Genomic DNA, 21,072 nt, shown 5'->3' with positions numbered 1-21,072 from the left:
TATTGTTCTCTGAATAAATGATAATCTTCAAGAAAAGAGTTAAAGCCTCCCTGGTCCAACACACTGACTTGATTCCAATAGCTGAATCACCTCCTCAGTGCAGTCAGGTTCTACAGAGTCCTGCTAATGACCTCATTATTTGACTCAGGTGTGTTGAAGTAGAGATACATCTAAAAGTTGCAGGAGACCGGCCCTCGAGGACCAGGAGTACCCACCCCTGCTCTAGGTGATGGGACCATTAAATATAAGCCATTAAACGTGTCTCATTCTGTGATATTTGTTTTCTTGCCAGTTTGTACATTTCAAAATGTAATAGTCACCATATCAAATTACTTTTTTTGACAAAATTTATTAAAACAAGTAACTGCTGGGCCCAATTTAATTTTGTTTGACATGGTCATGGAAATGTCTCAGAGTGGACGGGAAGATTGATGAAGCTAAATACAATCCTGAAAGAAAATCTTTTCAGAATTACACACTCACTCACACTAAAGACTATGGCAGAGTAGGGCATAAATACAATACTACAGTGGAATAGTTTAAATTGAAGCATGTTCATGATTTGAAATGGTCCAAAGAAATTCCAAACTGAAATGAAATTATGAATGTAGGAATTTAAACTTGAAATGTGTTTGCAGTCCAGTCCAATCTGACTGATCTTCTGTTTTGTAAAGAAAAATGGCAAAATAAATTAGTCTGTGGTGTAAAAAATGGGCAAAACAAACACCAGAAAACTAGAAGGTATAACAGCAGAGAAATGTGGTTCTACAAAGTAGCGACTGAGCGAAGCTGGTCACATGTAAATGTACAGGCCTCATTTTCACATTTATTTGTACAATGAATTGAAAACTCTATCATTTTTCCTCTACTAATTGATGTGACATTAAAGTTGTTATGCAACTTTTCTCAACAAATCAAGAAAATTAATCTGTACCTTTTATAAAACAGTGTATTCTTGATAAGAATATGGGTTCTCTGTTCACCTCAGAGGTCACCTGGTGAATTTAAAGTGCAACTCTCTGAATCTGAATTTAGAGAAGGATCTTTAGATGATTTTGTGTGACTTCAAATTTCAGGGGTGCATGGTTGTTAGACATGACCCAGAACATTTTATGTGGGAAACACTCTTGTACTGTCTGATATGAGTTGTAAATTTGGGTCTCTGCTGGGGCTGTAGACTGTAAGCAAGAGCTGGCATAGCCGAGGGAGTGAGTTTTCCCCATGGATGTCACTATACTTCACTATTATAACCCCTAAGCCCTAGTGTACCAAGTATTCAACGTGGGGTCAGGAATCAGGCAATTAAGAGTGCTGTGGATGTGAATGAGAACCGACAATTGATGGGGGAGTGCAGAAGGAGTCAGGAAGGCTTGAACCTCTTCTCCCCCCTCAGGGAACTGACTGGTTTGCAATCCTCTCCCATCTACATGTACAGAGCAACTACTTAGTCATAGTGCTTATTCAAATCAAGCCAGTACACAGGCTTCCATTTGTGCTGGGACTTACTGTACGATGTTCAAACCTTGCTATAAGCATAATTTTGATAGTGTACGATGAATTGATAGAATAAACAAGGTCCAAATGAGACCTTGTTGAATAATTTTTATAGATTACAACGGACTGGTATTTTGGTATCTAAATATAGTTTAATTAACTGTGTGTAGAAAAGAAAGAATCCTTTTTTTAGTTTTTAAAAATAGTCAAATAGCCTAATCGAAAGGAAATTGTAGAACATACCCTTCATAAACCGTTTGGTTTTAAAGCGCCTCTCCCACTATCATTGGTGTAAATACTGCTGAGAACTGAACACAAGTAAGTCATCCTTGTTGCTTACACCGCACATAATGAGAGCACTTCATCATAATAAAAACCTTCCTCAGCGGGATGATAAATTGCCTCATCTTTTCTAATTCCATCTCCAGCTGATAAAGAAACAGCTCTCCCTCAAACCCCACAACAGGAGCACAAAGATGCACATTTACAGCTATGGGAACATGAGAGCATCAAGTTCTATTTTTGTCCGAAAGTGACTGCTCTTTATTTGCCTACATGCTCTGCTCTGTGAATGCAGAATTGATGGACGAAAGAAAGGGTATGAGTTTTAGACCACTGACAGTGCAGTGCATCCGCTTTTCTCTTTTGAAAGGTTTTCAAACACCTGCTGCTGCTGCTGCTGCTATGGATGGGAAAGCTACGTTTTGCTGATCAAACACTGTTTTTATCAGAGTCTAAAGGGAGTTGGCTGTTCCTGCATTCCAATCTGAACACCTCAAAAACTGCTCTAATGCATTAGGAGTCTGTGGATCCTGATTTATTGGCATAACTTCAAAGACATCTCAAAGGAAGAAACACAAATAATGACAACTGACCTTTCAGCAGTTTTTTTTAATAAATAAGTAATTTTAGGAACCAAAATGAATGTTGACGTTCACCTTCATACATAAATGATAACCTAGCACAGTGGTCCCCAACCACCGGGCCGCGGACCGGTACCGGTCCGTGGACCAATTGGTACCGGGCCGCGCAAGAAATAATTAAATATGTCCGTTCTATGTATTGAGTCTGGAGGAGCTTTTATTTTGAAAATCGTACACCGGATGCCGAGGGTTGAGTCTTGCGCCAGCTCACAACGCGCCACCCCTTTCGATCCTCACAACGCACGCAGTCCCCCCCCCCCCGGTCCGCAGGAAGTTTACGAAGGCTTGGGCCGGTCCGCTGTAATAAAAAGGTTGGGGACCACTGACCTAGCATACATACCACACTGTTTTGAAGTTCATCTGTGGTTGTAAACTAACTAACTGATTTCATCATTAACAGTACATTGTTGAGTGACTGGTTGGCTACTTAATGGTTAAACAGATAAAGGATGGCGTGAACACTTTTGCTACAAAGATCATTTATCCAGAAGATGTGTGCGAACTTGGGGAATAAGCACAGGGGAATAGTCAAGTCAAGTTAAATTTATTTGTATTGCAATTTTAGCAACAAGGCAGTTCAAGGTGCTTCACACTAGTGTGAGTATGTAGATACTAAATAGGAGGGACTGACCTGTGTGGTAGCCCACATGTGACTTCTGCCCATTCTGGTGAGAAATTATCTGTAGACACAAAGAAGTACCTGTTTGATTGGTAAGATTTGAACCAATTAAGTACTAGACCAGAGTCCAACCCAGATCTCCAGTCACTTCAATAATATAACAAAAACAGCTTCTCAGTACTTTTTACCCAGGACAATAAAAAACAAATTAGATCTATGGTAAAAAAAAAAAAAAAAAAAAAAGCATGTTTGATGTAAGAGGAAAATAAAAGTTTAATCATGGCTAAGGCAACTATGATGAGCAGAGAGTGTGTTGGCAGATCCCTGTGTGTTTGGGGGAATTGTTAGTGGGAAATATGTTTTATCAAGTCAGAAAATGTTTTTTGCTTTTTTTTTTTACTGCAGCATTTACTTTTCAATGCATTTTATGTCTATTTGTGTCTACTTATGATGGACAGTATCCTCAGAACAACATTTTGTCAGCTACATTACTGTTTCTTTTTTTAGTCATAAAAGATCAGAACAATATTAAGAGGTGACGCAATGGTCTTGCTAGGTAAAGCAGAAGTATTGCAAGGGAATCCAAAAGAAAAAAAAAAAAATCCTCCATATCCCCCTATGGGGGCTCCGTGAATTCTTGTACATCATGATAGTTGTATTTCCTTTTAGAATTAACGCAAAATGAATAGTTATTTAAAAAAGAACAAAGTGTGCTCTTTAATTCTGCATGTCACTGTGGGACATGGGGAGAAGGTTGTAACAAGCTTTTTTCCACAGTTTCCTTTTTGGAATTTCTGCTAATTTATTTATGTCAGACATCGGTGCCAAGTGTTTCTAAGTTGTACATCAAGACAACTCAGAAACATATGTGTTATATATATAAAACACATGTATAACGTGTTATATATTTATGCAAATATGTAACACATTTGTATAAATAATATTTACGTAGGATATATTTTTCTTCTGTACAGATCTATTTTACTCTGTCTATCATTATTGTTTTTTTGGTCCAACAACAATTTCAGTTGATTTATGGATGTCAGAGCTGCCAGACACAATTGTCTTGATGCAAAAATGATGAAAATCACTAAATCTCATCATAATTGAGTTTCAGAGTCTCAGGTGTATTATTTCCCTGTTTTGTCAGCTATCTCCTCAACAGCTGTTACAAAAATGGAGATTTGTTGAAGCCCTCATTTAAGCTTCCATGTCAGCGCTGGTGAGACAGCTGATGGCTGTTTGTGCTGTTCTAAAGAGAAAAAGGGTTTCAACAAGTCCAACGTCCAGAGTAGGATTCTTCAGGCTCCGATAAGGCTCTTTTATTTGTCACTCACGAGACGCAGGTTCTGCCTTGTGGTCAGAGCTTAGCTGTTTCCAGACAGGATGTAAGGATTAAAGAAAGAAGGAAAAAAAATACAATTCAGTGTGCACTTTAATTAGCCGTAAAATAGCAGATAGGACTACGGGTCATTTTTTACCCGTACTCTTCATTTCCAGTTGTGTTTGAGCTTGTAGCGAAATCATCTTTTCAAAAAGTGTGATTGACAGAAAGCGAAGCTAAAGAAATAGAGCATTGAGAAATCAATGCAAAACACAATGGCCACTTAAAACGTCCATCCATCCATTGTCTAAGCTTGCTTATTCTGGCAGGGTCGAGGGGCGGCTCGTGCAAATCTTTTCAGTCACTTGACAAGAACCAGGTCTGCTTAGAATAGTAGTTTTAAGTGGACCCTTAAAACTACTTTACTACTACTTTACTACTTTATCAGACCAAGTCTTATTGCTTTAATACGGTAACTGTTGTCTAACAAGGGACAGAAAATCAGGAGAATTGTTTCTAGTACCCATACATTTAAAAGTGCTCTATATCGAAGCATATGCCTTTAATTCACTACAATGGGGACTATCTACTTAAAAACTGTAATTCTAAAAACCAAAATGGTGGCAGCCTTCAGGTAGACATTCTAGTTTTTGCTTTAGTTCTGATCAGCATTTTTGTGCTGAGAGTTAGCACTTCAGTTTCTTCAAAGACGTTAGCACCAGAATGTTTTATAATATATTTGTAAGAGATTGTGTGGAACATAGCAGCAATTAATGGAGGCAGCTGAAGGTTTTCTACACTTGACTAGCTCATGCTTTTCATTGAGTGGGTTTAACTACCAAAAATTAAACATCAAATCTTAATTCAAGGAGAAGGACAAGACATTCAAGCTACATAAATCTGAATGTAGATTTTAAAAAATGCAGACATGCAGCAGTAATGTCTGGAGAGAGCAGTAATTGGTTCAATTATTAACTAAAGATGCCAGTCGGTACTTTATACTGGCAGAGGACATGGTGAATACAAATCCCACTGCAAAACGACATAATCACCCGATTATGTTGATGACCAACACAAGCCATCACCTTGAAGATTTGGCCATAGCATAAAATGCACCCTTGGTGCTTCTCTGGAATCCCAATAATTGCTACAGAAACACAGTTTTTGGTGAGTAAGGAGAGATCGCCCTTCAACTGCTGACTTTTATGACTCTGATCGACTTTTAGTACTTTGGCTCTCGCAAGAGCTTTCACACCATCCTTTATTGTTTTATCAATTGAGCCACACCTTCAGTGCTTTCATTGCATATATGCTCTTTTTTCAGAAAAACACTTTTTTCTGGTGAAACCAATTGGCTGTCGCACTCTGCATTTACATATGAAGTATAATTATTCATATTTAACTGTCGTATAGTATTAGAAAGTTGTTGCTCCATAAGCAGGTTTTGTGCCAAAAGCATGAAATTTATAACTACTGAGCTGTTTTGAAAAATAATGGAAAGTCAGTTTGTGATTTATTTATGCATCATACCTTTCAAGATTTCTACGTTTTCTACCCTTAAATTTTGATTCAGTTTGCCCTTTAATGTTGAATCTCTGAGTCGATAAAAGGGAATATATACTTTTTTTGCTTGAGGGATGAATAAAAATTTTCAGCACAGAGGGGAAACTCTGGAACCTTGTTTGGGAATTTATTAAACCTCATTGGGATTCATGCTCATTTACAGCTCTAACAGTGGGGATAAAAAAAAAGAAACCTGCAATGCAGTAGTGCATGAAATCCTTTTTTTTTGCATGTTAAGTGCATGCTTTTTACACGCTTCATGCTTTTCTGTTTCTGTTAATGATGAACATGTGTCTGCGTAAAATTTGCAAAACTCATCTATTTAAAAAAATTACTAATTTTGTCAGATATAGATGTTAACCGTCTTCTAAGAGTCAAGTTTTTTAAAAACAACTGACATTCATTAAAAAAAAAAAAACTTGCACTGAAAAAGTATGCATTTCTTTTTACCTTCTATTGACTGTAATCTTTCAGTGTAAAAGCCCATTTAAATGTCAATTTGCAATAAACAATATATATTCCATGGCTTCTTTAAGAGCTGCCAGTGTTTTCCAGGTCACTCTGGACTCCCTGCAGCTTTTTGTCACCAGACAACGGAGTAAAAAAAATGTCATAGATTGGAGTGAGTGCCTCACACTCTCTTTGTGCTTTAAAAATATGCTCCAAAGGAGTGATGTCATCCCAAAGAACAGTTTCTATTTATGTATTTTTACTATATTTTACCTATTATTATATCATGTTTAATTCATTCACTTATTCATCATCTGTTACGTTTCATTACTGTAAGTTCTTGAAGGTATCTGTCCTTACATATTTCTTGTACGGGTAGGCGTTGTGTAGGCGTGTGTGTGTGCGTGTGTGTGTGTGTGTGTGTGTTAAAGCAGTGTATCTGGGTCACTTTATAACCTCCATTGCTGCTATCCTGTCTTTCCTTTAGTACTGTCCTGGAGGTTGATTTCCTAGCCGCCTTTTATCTAAACCCTGATCAGGTGTCATTTTTGTCTGACACTGTGGTCGCAGTGCCCTCCAGAGGAGTAATAGTTCAACTGCAGTGTTACAAATCCTTCAGGACAGTGAGAACACCTGAGAAAAGAATGGCATGAATTAGACCCTCCAGCAAGTTGAGCTGATGCAAATTAACTCTTTCTGTAATTTTTTTAGTATGATATATTTGATGACAATTGTATATCTTCATAGATGGGAAATGTTTGGTACAACACAAAAGTATTCAGTTTTTATTACATTTTTCTTTTCTTTTGCTTTTTAGGGCATTGTTCCAACAATGCCTTTGTTTTACCATGAAGTCCAGAGTTTTGGACTTTATGATAAAACAATCAATCCAGACTGATTGTTGTCTTGCTGACATATTATTTACCTGAATCTCTGCAACTTCTTGGCTGCTTCTCTGATTAATGTTTTTCTTGCCTGGCCTATTAGATTTCAGTGAATATTTTTTAGATTTTTACCTTTGCACTTGTACCAAAGTCTTGTCACTGAACGTTGCTCTATTATATGGTTAAAACTTGGAATCTTGTCTGTAATCTAAGTCTGCTTTAAACTGATGTTTGTTCACTAATATTCTTCAGCTATGTCATATTGAGGTTAAATTATTCACAGATGGCGTCTATTTACTAATTGGGTAGCTATGGAAGGTAATTGGTTGCAGTGGCTTTACATGTATCAGAATAAAGGAGATTGGAGACAAGTGTCTGACATATATTTTTTCCTAATTAGATTTGCAAAAACCTTTTAAAATCATCCATCCCTCTTCTTCCAATGCACAATTAGGCACTACTTTGACTTGCATCTTTCACATAAAGTTCTAAGAAGTCTGAAAAACTAAAACCCTTGTAGTTCTAATGTGACAAAATATGTAAAATATATTTTGCCAGGCAATATAAGAACAAAAAAAAACAAAACAAAAAAAAACATCACATCTGGATGATTGCAGTTATTCATGTTATAACTGCTCTGATGTTTAAATGCATGAAGCAATTATCTGTATTCTGGGATTGCTGTCTTATAATCACAGCAATTGTGAACAATTTAAGTAATTCAAGCACAGAGCAACAAGCTTGGTTCAAAGGGGAGCTTTCATTCTGAACAGCTGGGGAGCAGCTCAGACTGTTTAAAATGCTTTAAATGTACAAAATGGAAAGGAGCTGCTAATGTTCGAGACATGAAGATTATGAAATGTGTCTAAAGGTTGTGTAAAGCTATTGAGGAGTCTTTAAAACTCTTACTATGCTCCCGTTTTGGGATGGTAAGATAGATCTGTGGAAAAGACAAGCATTTCAGAGAGACATGTGATATGCAGTCTGGGGGAGTTGAATTTTAGGCAGGGGACTTTTAGAAGGACAGTTAACTAGAGCATCCATTCAAAATCACAAATCAATGGCTGAAAAGAACAAATAAATTGGCTTACATATACTCAGAATGAGCCCATTTTCAAATTGCTGAAATTTAGAACTGGGGAAAAGAATCCTGTGCAAAATAAAAAGAAACTGAACACATTGGAACAGAAGAGAGGCAAAAACTTAATGCTGGTTCTGTTTTTATATCACAATAATAACACTATATGTGTGTTTTGTTTCACTGTCTGATAGCCATTGCTATTGTTAAAATGTTTCTTAGAGTTCGCCTTCTCTCTCTGAGGTTGTGTTTCACCCCTAGGAATTACTACTAGAACCAGTAAAGCATTTTCATAATTAAAATATTCATATCACATGGTAGCTTGACAATAGGGGGAGCCAGTGTTACTTACTGAAGAAAATGTGTATCCAGCAGCTGTTTAGGTTGGAGGAGGAAATGGTAGATGAATACAGTTGAAAAATGATATTTATATACACTATATGAAAAGACACATTCTCTGTCTGACATTAAATCAAACTGAATTTTTCCTCCTTTAGATTTGTTACAATTGCCAAAATTATTTCTATTTCCTAATTTCCAGTATTATAACAAACGTCTTTTTATCTCTTTCTTCAAATTCAGAAATGTACATTAGGAACACCAACAGGATCACCAATCTTTTTGTTACATAAGATTGCCTCAAAATGTTACCAACAAGATGGTTTAAACCAAATAAAACTCTTAATATGCAGCATTAAAATATTAAAAATGCTAAATGTCCTGCTACATCCAATGACTTACTCATAAACACATTCACACAATGTGAAAGAGAACTCCAAATAAGTATAATTTCTTAAAGAATCCAAGTTTGATGTAGGTGCAGTAAAGACTGCATTAAATAGCTGTTCCAATTGTTCAACAAGGAATTGATTTGTCTTAAGATTAGCTTTGTAATGGGATTGGAAATGCCAATAACAAATCTATTAATGCTCTGGCAAAGAAAGAGTCTATGCCACTGCTGTACGCAAATTGAGTCAGGCACATTCTCACACAGGCCTTATTGTTTAATTTTAATCAAATCATCCCCAATCATTCACACTTAAATGCACCTAACAGCAGTCTGGGCTGATTAGTTTCCACTAAAAAGTAATCAATATCCTCTTCTCAATTGCAACAGTGTGCTGTTTCATGTTCAGCTGTAGAAATAGTAATTATGTAAGCTATTAAAGAAAACATTGTATAACTAGAGATTTGTTAATACTGTTTAGTGTTGTATACACATTGTCATCTCCTGTGATCCGTTCTTTGAACTCACTGTTTGTTTTATAAAATTGCTTTGCTTTAATAAATACTTGTGGGATTAGCTCTAGTGTCAATTTAGGTTGTGAAAATGTTGTATAAATGCTTTTGTTTTTGTTTTGCTACAAAGCCTTTCCTGCAGTAAGATTACTCCAGTACTAACATACAGATTCTTAGATGTAATTCACTATTTTTTTCCATCCCAGAAGTGTCTCGAAATCCAAGCACCAGTTAAAGATTGTGTGACCTGGCAGTCTGTATCTTCCCTCTTTCAGCTTAAATAAACAAAAGACAGAAAAAGCTCATAGTGCTCTTTGGAGAAATCCAGAACATTCCAGTGCGTGTTGAAGAAAAATCACCTTCCTTTCCAGATCTGCTTCTTTCTGCCTCTAGATAAAAAGAGTGTGCAGATGCAGCCACCTCAGAGCATTTTCTTCTTCTTCTTTTTTTTTTTAGTCGACATGCTTGACTATGTGCAATTATCCCAAATAGTGTATGTTACAAAGATGAAGTTGTCATGTGGTATTTTGGAGGGTTCACTTGTTTGATCCTCCTCCATGTTTGCAGATAAAAGTCTACGAATCACTGACCAGAATCTCTTAATGATCTCAACTGCTCCAATCTTTCCTCCTCCCTGGTTTATTGTGACTGCTATATCACATGCGCTCCTTTCATTAAGTCTTCAACCTTTCTTCATGCTGAACGACTGAAAATTGATTACCTTGAAGTAAATGCAAGAGATACAGGTGACAGGTGCAAGAATGTGACTCAGGCAGAGACAAGTTTGCCTTTTGCACCGTACAATTCATAGACGTCATGTTCACAATTTTTATCCACTCTGTTCTGTCCACTGAGGCCATTTAGTATAAATTTTTGTTCTTCGTTTGTTTCCTCCTTTTGAGTTTTCCCAGGCAATTCCCATTTACATATCCAAATGCAGACCGTATGGGAAGGGAGCAGTGGATTTGGTTGCAGCGTTTGAGTTTCTTTGGAGCTCCCTGTCCTATTTTGGCACAAGAGGGGATTCTTGTATGAGTGTGTGGTACAGTGTAAGTGATGAATTATTCAGAACAGCTTCCTTTACGCATGCTCTTATTAAGTGGATTTTGTACACACATCTGCAAAAGGCTTAGCTGACACACTAGCCTGTATTTAAATTACTTTAAGTTTACATTGCAGAATTGGGAAAGGCCCCTACAGATTAATATTCTGCAGACCTCTCCCTGCTTACCTCTCCTCCTCTTATCATGTACTATGGCTTCCTTGGGATCCAACAAAAATGAGATTGTGTGAAGTTACAGATACACTAAGCCACTCTCTCAGATGAACAGCTGGCCTTATCAGTTGTCTGACAGCTTGGAGTTTGAGAAAAATTGATCTGAAGGTCGAAATTGCCACTTGAGGCTCCAACACCAATCTCTTCCTGATTCAAAGTCAGAACAAGAGTTAAGAAGCAGTCAGAAATGTATGGAAAAGCCTCTGAACAAAATTGGTTTTGGTAAAGTTATGGTCAGGAACAATGAAGACATGGTAGAACAAGAAAACCAGACTGGGGCTTCAGTTGTAGCCACTAATCAAGTTCATTAATCATGTTCAGGCACAACAAGAGTTTGACTTTAGGTTAAACTAACAGAAATGAGTTTAACCTACCTGTGTGACAGCTCTGTACTGTAGGAGCTCTGTACTGTACTGTACACAGTCTGTACACAGCTTGGTATATAGATGAGAAAAAAGATTAAATATATTTGTCAAAGTTATGAACACTACAAAGAAGATTTATAATGAAAAGAATGCTCATATCTAGTCTTGTGATTTGTTATAAGCTGAGTGACCAATCAGATTTTCAAAGGACTTAATGAATAAATAAAGGCCATGCATAAAAAGTGTTCTCCTACCTTGCATATTTTCCCCAAACATAGATTTTTGTGAATTGTTTACTTATTTGCCTTCATCAGAAGAGGTGAAGATAAAAGATTTCTGAGTATTGGTGTTTGCAACCAAAATTGTACACACAAATTCTCAGTTCACCAGGATTGTTGACACCAAACTTTTGATTGGTGTTTACAAGATTTTGTAAACACTGATCACAATTGTGGCTGATAAAGTACTTTGCATAGGTAGGCTATTCATGTCATTTGAACTTGTTCTGCTGTATATTTCCCTGGTGGTTGGTGGCCATAGAAGACGCAGTGGAGAAAAAAAATTACTTCACAATTAAAAAACTGTGGAGCATTAGTAATCCAGGCTTTTAAAGCCAAACATTCTACCTGCGGCTACAAGCCATACACTGTTCAAAAAAAATAAAATAAAAGATTTCAGAAGAGCACATTTTTGTTCAGTAGAAAAAGGAAAGGTCATCTAGCACCTCCTAGTTTATATTTGTGCACATCTCTTTAAGCCTTAAACACCAACTTTATCATAGCAGGTATATTTTCTTCCACAGTTCATGCCCACACATTGACTAGACGTGATAAAAACTAAAATTTAGAGTCCCAACTGATTTATATCAGCAACCCAATGTGGTGTAATCCCATCAGCGTCCAGGGTGATGAGCCATATTGGCAAAAGTATATTAATTGCCTGCTGTTCATTGGAAAACCAGCACATAACCCTCCCATCCCCGATGTCTTGGTCCCATTTCTGTCACTAACTGTCCATTTATAGAGCTGAAATTTGTTTTTACGCCTCCGAACCGGGTCAGCGTCTCTTGCTTCTGGGCTGCATGCGGAGTTTCCTTTTTCCATATGGAGACCGCGGCGGGAGGAGGAGGAGGACAATCTGGGAGGACCACCGGGCTCCAACATGAGGGGTGATGTGTGGACGGACGGACGTGGTTGTGAAACTAATTAGTTCGTGACGTGGGCGAATTGCAGCAAATGCCCAACTATACGTGAAGGAGATTGCAGCCAGGACGCACCGAGTGAGGCAGATTTGGGACGGAAAGGAGGGAGAAGGTAGTGGGGAGAAGGGAGGGGGGGAATAAATCTGAAGCAGTGGAGTCGGATGGATACGAGGGGACAGAGAGCAGGGGGCCGAGTGTGAGGGGTCCCATCAAGAGGTCTGGAATCTGCACCGAACCAGCTTCAGGGATGTAGTCGAAGCGGTCTGGAGCTCAGCCCATCCGAGCTCATCATCATGAAGAAACACTCCGCCAGGGTTGCCCCGCTGTCCGCCTGCAACAGTCCGGTGCTCACCCTCACCAAAGTGGAAGGTAGGGAGAGTCTTTGCCCATTCAGAGCGCATCTGCACAGCGGGACTCCGGGACTCCGACCACCGCTTTATTTCACAAACCCGCAACCAATAGGCAGGAACAGGGTTAAAAAAGGAGACTGCGACTAAGATAAAAAGGCTTTAAATCAACTTTGCACTCTTCCAGCATTTGGACATCTGAACATTTTTAAAACAATTCCCTCTGTTTTCTGTTCATTTTGATCAATAGTCCTTGAAATTAGTCCAAGTCACAAGCTATTTTTCCAGACGCTTGTGTTGGTGTGATGTGCTAAAAACCCAGCACGTCCTCAGGGAGCGTTTTAAGTTGTTATTGCAGCAGGGATTCCCTATCATTCTCCCCACCCTTCATCCATTCCTGGCTGCAAGTGTAAGTAGAATACAGAAGAGCAGCTGGAATGCGAGCATAGATCTTATGCCTCTTTTTCATGAAATTTACTGAGAAGAGGTTCAATCTAACAGTATTTTGATGCTGTGATTTGCTGGGACCAGAGAGGCGTACCTCACTTATACATCATCTGATTTTCTCTACTGACTCATGCTTGTGCAATGATGCAGCCTTTTAAAAATTTCAGCTCAGGGTTTTTGCCTGAGCTGAAAGCAAAAAGAAAAGTTGAGTGGCTGCTGATTTCACAGTGCCGTTAACACAAGTGTTCTGGATCATGTTTTATTAAACACATCCAGATTAATATGGTGCAAATGGTGCTATTATTTATTTTGAAAAATAGGGGCGAAAGAAATTAAGCACAAAAAATACAGAGGCGGGTAACTTCTAAAGGATTTGCTCTGAAAGGTTGTTGCTTTGGGAATGACCTTTAATTTTTTACTGCAGCCCTGCTAATGTTGCATTTGACTGCTTGTCTATGTACTTTGTAGATTATGAAATTTTACTATTTTTCAAGCAGTTTGCACATCATCTTTCTTTCTAAGATCAGCTCCTGGAGTTACAGAGCAACAACAACAAATGGCCTGCATTTTTAAAGAGGGGGAGTATTGTACAGAATCAACTATTTTTGAGCTTTACATCATGTTATAATGTTATTCCCTCATCAAAAATATACCTGGAGTGTTGTTTTGATTCCATCATGCATGTTAGAAGAATCCCTGAATCTCCCATATCAGCCATTGAAGGGTGTCTAAACATTTGTTCTTACAAAGCGCTGCCTATTTCTACAAAGCACCTCCTCAGAGTTGCGGTCTCTGGCCGAGCTTCCGCCTCACAGTTGGTAATCCTGGCTCATCTGATTAACTGGACTCTCAGCCACAGAGATTTTGGAAGATATGCAGTATCTTGCTACAGGCATCAAATGGCCTGTGTGCCTTCAAGAAGTGCAGTGTTTCTGTCCGTTCTTGTAAACTTGCTTTTCTTGTCTAAACTGATGTGCTCCATCACCTCCACCTCTTCTTCCAGGGTAAAACTAGGGTGTTGCTTGTTCATACTGCTTCTAAAGTCTACAGCATCGTATTTTGTCTAGTTCACATTCCGGATGAAGAGACTGTTCCCACGTGAAATGACCCAGTGGTTCATCTCTGATCCATGGGTTGTCTGAGTATTTCTGTGGATGACAGGATTTAGAGTTACCAGATGCATCTTGTGGTGCATCTTGTGTCAGATTTGCAAAATTTCTGCTTTTTTTTTTTTTTGGTTTTTGTTTTTGCAGTGATAATGTCCCTGTGACTTTAGTCCCCTTGTCACATGTTGTATGTGCTGTTTTCAAATGAACAATCCTTTATTAGTTTGGAATCTGTTTGACCACAAAAATATATCTTATGTTACTTTAAATAAATTCAGGCATTAAGAGTTAAAGTTCTACCATGAGCCATGCAGAGAACAAAGCAACCATGTTGAAGGAGATTCCAGTAAGATTATGAATAGAAAACAACTTTTTGCCTACGTTTAATATACATGGGTGAGAAGCTGTGTGATAGAAAACTAACTGCACCGTGTCCAGGTCACACATGGCCAGGACGCTTTACTTAAGCAGGGAAAGGCAACTTAGTCAGTGATATATGCAAAGATGTGTGGACCTAAACACAAGGCAGTCCTGAAAAAAAATCTGCTAAAATTATCTACAAAATACATATATGTTATACACAAACCATGTAGACAGTACTGTGTATCATCTTTTTATCTCTTTACCCCTATAATGCAGGTATTTTGTCCTGTTTGCTGACTAATACGCATCAGTTCTCACCTCTCTGTCTGCACTCACTGTGTTCGAGAGCTGCAGTGTTGGGGTCTCGATCCGGAAATGCCTGACTGCTTTATTCATAATAAATGACCAGCTGCAAGAATATGAATAAGGAATTCCAATGCAGTTTTAGATGCACACTGCAGAAAATTAACTAATAAAATGCCTGAGTTGTTTACACCATGTTCCCTGCAGAATAATCACAACTGCTGAATTCTCAGCTTATTACTGCAAAATTTTATTTATTTTCAGAACAACTGAGATATTAGGCCACAGTTCGACAAGCTCCTTGTTCGACAGAATTTCCAAAAGTAAACCGAAAGTGACCAAAAAGAGAGGAGAAAGACACATTTGGGAATGTTTGTTTAGGGTGATACTATATTGTAAACCAGCGAGAGGAGATGTGAACATTCAGCAGCTGCTTTGAAGGAGACAGGAATCACAGGGGGCCTTAGCAGATCAACACTCAGCCTGTCAGAGTCTCACTGTTGCTTATGTAACACCAGCTTTAAGAAAAAAAAAACTCTGTTCTCCTCACTAACAACTTGCACCCAGCTGACAAAAAGTTCCTGTTTTTGCAGTTTGGGGTGTACAGTGGACTCCTTTTTATTTATTTATTTTTTGTCTCCAGTTAGCATCCCCACAGGTTTATATAAAATATGTTCCACAAGATGGAACCAAAGCCACGGGTCTAATTGGCTGTTTTTCAAATTCAGATACAAAATTATAGCTTACCCAATAATGTCAGTAATCCTCATAAGCTCCATGGGGCCAGTCACATTGTGTACTTTTAGGGAGCGTCTGAAACAGACACAGATCAATGCTGACACCAGCCTTGGTGGAAACTCATCTTGAAGACAGCAGCAAAACAATTCAGAGAGATCCATTCTGGGTATATACTGACATTTTCTCTCGCCCTGGGTTTGATTCACTGACATCGTCTGAAATAGTTACTGCCTCCTCTGTGCGCTCTGACAAATTCACTGGCCAGGAGGCGGGGAGGGTGATTATTGATTTCTCTTTAAATGAAAGAGTGTCCTTGGGGAGTGTGTGTGTGTGTTGTCCCTGTGTTGCTAGAACAAGGGGTAAGAAGTTCATATCAGTCCCTTTAATCTCCATAACTTCATTATGCAAGCTTTGAAAGAGAGCAGGCATCTAATAAAGGTGATTCAGCGTTCATGAGTCCCTCAGGATGACGGCCATATTTCACCAGCTGCTGTTCTGTCTCAAGGGTCTCGTGTGTTTTTAGCATGAATAACTGTTTATAGTCAGACCGAAGCAAAGTCAAGCAAATGATAGGGACAATCATAATTTCACTGCAGCAAACTTACCCATTTTTAAAATGATCTTGATTTATTGCATGACGGATATCTTTACGAGTTTAATTAGCCTAAATTCTAAACTATGAAGATATTTTGATCAACCCTAAAACATAAATGACATCATTATTTCTGCAAGTTTATTTGCATGGAAGAATGCTTCTACGCTTGGTATGAATAGAACAACTTCAATATGGAGATGACGTTTCATCTTTCAAAACACATTGTTAGCACCCATACATATTGAAGGAGTATCACAAATATTAGCAACAAATGCTTTCATTTTGAAGGTTTCCTTTAGAAACACCTTTAAATAGTTTATTCTTCCAGTGCTTTTGGCTTTTGAGTGTGACTGAAGTTGAATTTGAAGGTAGTCGATGAAGTAGAAATGAGACTTCTTATGGAAGAGGCCCATTTTGCTTGATAAGTGTGGAATAAATTCACAATGACAGAACTTCTAACTTTTTTAGGAGGTAAAGCTTTTACATATGTTAATCAAACGCAGAATCAGTGCAGATAATTGGAATAGAAGCAAGACATTTTAATTCATTTGTCATTTATTTGAAGTTTATTGTAAAAATTGTTTGTAATCAGAGTTGTATTCACTACTGCAGGTAAAATGTGAACCACTTATAACCGTCAAGCAGTCTCACTTCAAAAACATTCAAATGTCCCTTTAACTCAAGTTGATTTAGTTTTTCTTGTGTTTTCACTAGACTTTAAGTTGAAAGAAGAGTAAAACTATTCCTTGTGAGTCACACACCAGCAGTGTTAGCCTATCCATTATTTTAACAAGGATGTTGTGGCCAATCTTTTAAATATTGATTTGCCATGCAGTGTACTGGGCCTTTTGCCAGTCTATTAAAGTTCAGGGCCTTCCACAGTGATTCACTCCTCTAAGGAACTGCAGGAGAGAGGATTGAATGGGTCAAAGCAGGTAGTGTTGGCGTTTTGGGGTTTTTATGGAGGGCTAAATACAAATAGATTTTTATGCTATTTTTAGGTTATTTCTTGTAATAAAACCCAGAGACCCACACAAACTTGAGCAAGGTCATCTTTCACACACAAGTGGGTCTTCGAGGAGACGCATCGACCATTGTCATCTGCAGATTAGAGCCCCAAGACTTCATGGGGCCCTAAGCAAAATGTGGTTTTGGGGCCCGCTAGTGGACTGGCTACAATCAGTAGCCCTATCCTTAGATCATTCACACACCTGCTATAAACTTATTGCGTCTTTGGCAGTGCTGTTTACATTATATACCTGTATAATAGGATACATTTATTAGCCAATTGATTTGTTTATCAACCAGTTGATTTCTGGGTGTTGATTTCCTTAATTTTTGGGGATCATGATCAGCCAATATTTACATGTGAAGCCCTTTTTGTCCCCTAATCTTATCTTTGTCAGCAAAGGTTTAAAAATCGGCCTCTGTCCTCTTCTGCTCTACAGTGAGAGGTGTGACTGACAGACCGGCCCACCAGGTCAGGTCTGAACATTTGCAGTTAACAATATTCACCCCTGTACATTTCAGACCAAAAAGAATCAAATCAGCCAAAATCAAAATCGGCAGGTCAGACTTTTTAGAGATCGGTAACCAGGGATCGGCCAGAAAATTGCAATCGGTGCAGCCCAACTTAAGATGGAATACATACACACATATTCATGACATTTTTTGATTAAATATATATATTTTTTAAGTGTTACTCCAATAGCTAAACATTTAATTTATACCAGGTGAGTCTTTCTCCCCTGAGAATGTGGATTGATACTGGACTTATTCTGAGCCTTCAAATGATTTTAACAAAAGTTTCCCATAACTTAGCAACAGCAACAAACAAAAAGTTTGCTGATGCTCTAAGAGGAAGTTGCTTCGCCGTCCTTTGAGGCTGAAGGAGAAAGTGATCCAGACTGAAGTCTAGGGGGATCAGTAACACTTGTCCCTCCCTTGTCTGTCCTCTGGGGCCGTTGTCCCCGCAGCCCACGCGGTCAAGCCTATCAGCTGTTTGACGCAGCAGGGTGTGTTTTTAGCTCCTGTGATATGGAGTCAGACAGGCTTGTCAGAAGATCTTGCTTTGTTGTGTTGAACGGGCTCTTACTGACAGGATGGCCTGACCCAGCTGTCAGAGCCAAGTTTCACAGACCACTTCTGTCTGTCAGAGTCAGATATTACAAAGACAGTGACTGATGTCTGCCGGACTGTCTCTGCTGTGGTAAAACTACGACTCTTATGTGTAGTCTTAGCCTAACAAACATTTCACACTCAGACTTGTCTTTCACTCTGTGTTTGTCCTCACCTTTAGAAACGACAAACCTCGTAGGTCAAGCGGGGACGGAAGGATTTTTTTTTTTTGTTATTGATTTATTGACTGATGCTGCGTGACAAAGATCAAGAAAAAAATGGCCTGAGTGTCATTTATAATAATTCTCCTATAAGCTTAGCTATAGATTAGAGGTTATGAAGTGGACATTTGAGGTTTTGACCATTCAATATATTATTTGAGTGCATAACTTCTTTGTCGTTAAGCTTACATGCAAAAGTATAACTGTATCTTAATATTCAGTTTATGTTTTTACATTTTTACACTACTACCAGATGTGTGTTGAAAAGTTATTTAATCATCTGGAATGTAGACAATAAAGTTTCATTAAATATTGGAAATATGGCTAAGTCAAGAAAATTGTTCAGATGGTTCAGAGAACATACATTCTTGTTGCACAAGGAAAATGATCTGAAAAATACTGAAATTGGTGGTGACACTTGGTAACAGAGTTGGCGAGATTATCAGTAGCTACACGAGGTAGATGTGGCAGAAAGATGAAGCTATCTGGAGGTCAAAAACCCTCAAGTGACTGGAATATGTTCCACTTCTGACCCAAAATCACAAGGAGTTGGCTCCAATTCACTCATGAGCTAAAACAATTTTTGGATTCTGTTTTGCTTTAACCTGGGAACCTGGGAAAATGAGCTTGACAATTTCCATTCTGATGATGTTTTTCAAAAGGGAATTTTGTTTACAGAGACATAATAATTTATTTGATTAGGTTTTGTTTATATGTGATTTTTATTTTATTAAATTTTTTGGTTGTTGTTCTTAATTTTAGATATTTAAATTTCTTCCACTTCCAGTGTGAACTCTTCTTTACAAAATTAAAGTTTACTTGTCTTTGAGAGAGCAAACTTCTATTTGTATGGCATTATCAATATAATACTGGAAGATGGTTTTAAAACGACAGGATTATTGTTTTTCGCAATAATTACTGTGACAGACCTAATCTTGGTACAACATAAATAACTGAGAAACATGTCTACATTTAGAGCTTTCACTGTATTGATTTCAGTGACATAAGCTGAGTACGTAAATAGCTATGGCAGGAGCTCATGTGTTTAATTAGAAGAGTGGCGGTCAGTTCCCCAGGTCAGTTCATATTCATCACCAAGCTGAGCCAGTAGCAAGACAAGGAGAAGTGTTCTTCTGAAGTGTGTACGGGTGATTGATTTGTTTACACTCATAAATCAGTGAGGCAAAGCGCTGCAGTGCACTCCTGCTTCTATGGAGTTGTGACCTAACAGCCAGCCAGATAAAACTCCCTCATAGATCTATTTCTCCCACTCACCCAAATCTCCAGAAATGTTGCAAGGGCCACCCTGTCTAACCAACACAAGCCTGATGCTACCTTACACACAACGCTGCTCAAATGGATCCATGTTCTTGCTTTCGGGAAAGCAGGGCACGACAGAGTGGTGAGTGCCATGGGTTGCAACCGACTTCTCAGCCTGTCATAACCAAGTTGTGAGACGTGTGAGGTGGGACAGCCAGGCAGGGTTCTGCTGGCACATTTGGGATTTGCATCTATCAGCAGGAGAGATCTGCACTGCAGAGGTTGCAGGGGGAGGGAGGAGAACAGACGTAGAAGAGAGGCTGGTTGGGAATCGGGGAAAAATGGGCTTGAAGGGTGGAGAAGAGCTTAGAAAATAGACTAACTAATGGGAAAAATAAGCTGAACATCTTTTGGTGTGCTCCCATGAACAAGTAATAAGTATGCTAAAATAAAGCAAACTGATAAGTGAGGATGTAAGATAAATAAATATCTCCAATATTTTGCCCAAGTAAACTTGAGGGACCTAAACAGATGCAAGTTTACACAAGTGGAATTCTTTGTTAAGGGAGGAGAAAATGTACAACAGACCTAGAATAATAAGAATTTTTAAAAAATTCCTGTGCTTAGTAAATCTAGAGAAGTTCTGATTTATAGAAACAGCTGAGAATAAATACCTGAAGAGAAGGAAAAACCGTACAGAGCTGTCAGAGCAGATCAGTTTGTGTCTTACTTTCAAGCCAAAACACTCAACCTGTCTCCAGGGATTCCACAGCTTCCTGTTATGATTGATTTAAGTGCATTTGGACACAAAATGGTTCAGGTACATGAAGCTGTTGAGTTAAAGATCTCTGTTAATGCAGCAATAAAAGGTTTTAACCACATTTAGAGCTGCTGTTCATTCCCAAATGCTTATTTTTGAGCTAAGACAATTTGTTCCCACTAGTATTCCATACATACAGTATCCTTGGTGTCTCCTTGACAGGAAATTTGTTTATGCACTGATGGGTTTAAAAGATCACAGTTAACAATTTAGCTGTTACATCATTTTTCAAGCGTTTTATTTACAATTAATTGCTTCAAATGGCATTACCGGCAAAGCCTCCTTTTTTTTTTTTTTGCTCTGCCAGTCCAGCCATTCAGCTCCATCACAGTAATTAG

The 21,072-nt window shown here is 38.3% G+C and overlaps 1 protein-coding gene across 2 annotated transcripts in view; it reads left to right on the top strand.

The window, feature by feature from the left end:
* Positions 1–21,072, top strand: part of slc35f3b (solute carrier family 35 member F3b) — a 51,415-nt gene that overhangs the window by 12,913 nt on the left and 17,430 nt on the right. The window contains exon 1 of one of the 2 annotated variants that reach the window (XM_044136721.1): positions 12,603–12,785. The exons of the other annotated variant lie outside the window; for it this stretch is intronic. Within the exon in view, the coding sequence (XP_043992656.1) occupies positions 12,710–12,785 (76 nt within the window). The 5' untranslated portion in view covers positions 12,603–12,709. Of the gene's footprint in view, positions 1–12,602; positions 12,786–21,072 lie in introns of those variants that run through there. 2 annotated transcript variants of the gene reach the window in all.

This window comes from Gambusia affinis, linkage group LG13 (genome assembly GCF_019740435.1).
Source record: "Gambusia affinis linkage group LG13, SWU_Gaff_1.0, whole genome shotgun sequence".
Lineage (NCBI taxonomy): Eukaryota > Metazoa > Chordata > Actinopteri > Cyprinodontiformes > Poeciliidae > Gambusia > Gambusia affinis.
Note: the sequence above shows the minus strand (reverse complement) of the source record. Positions and strands in the feature narration are given on the sequence as shown.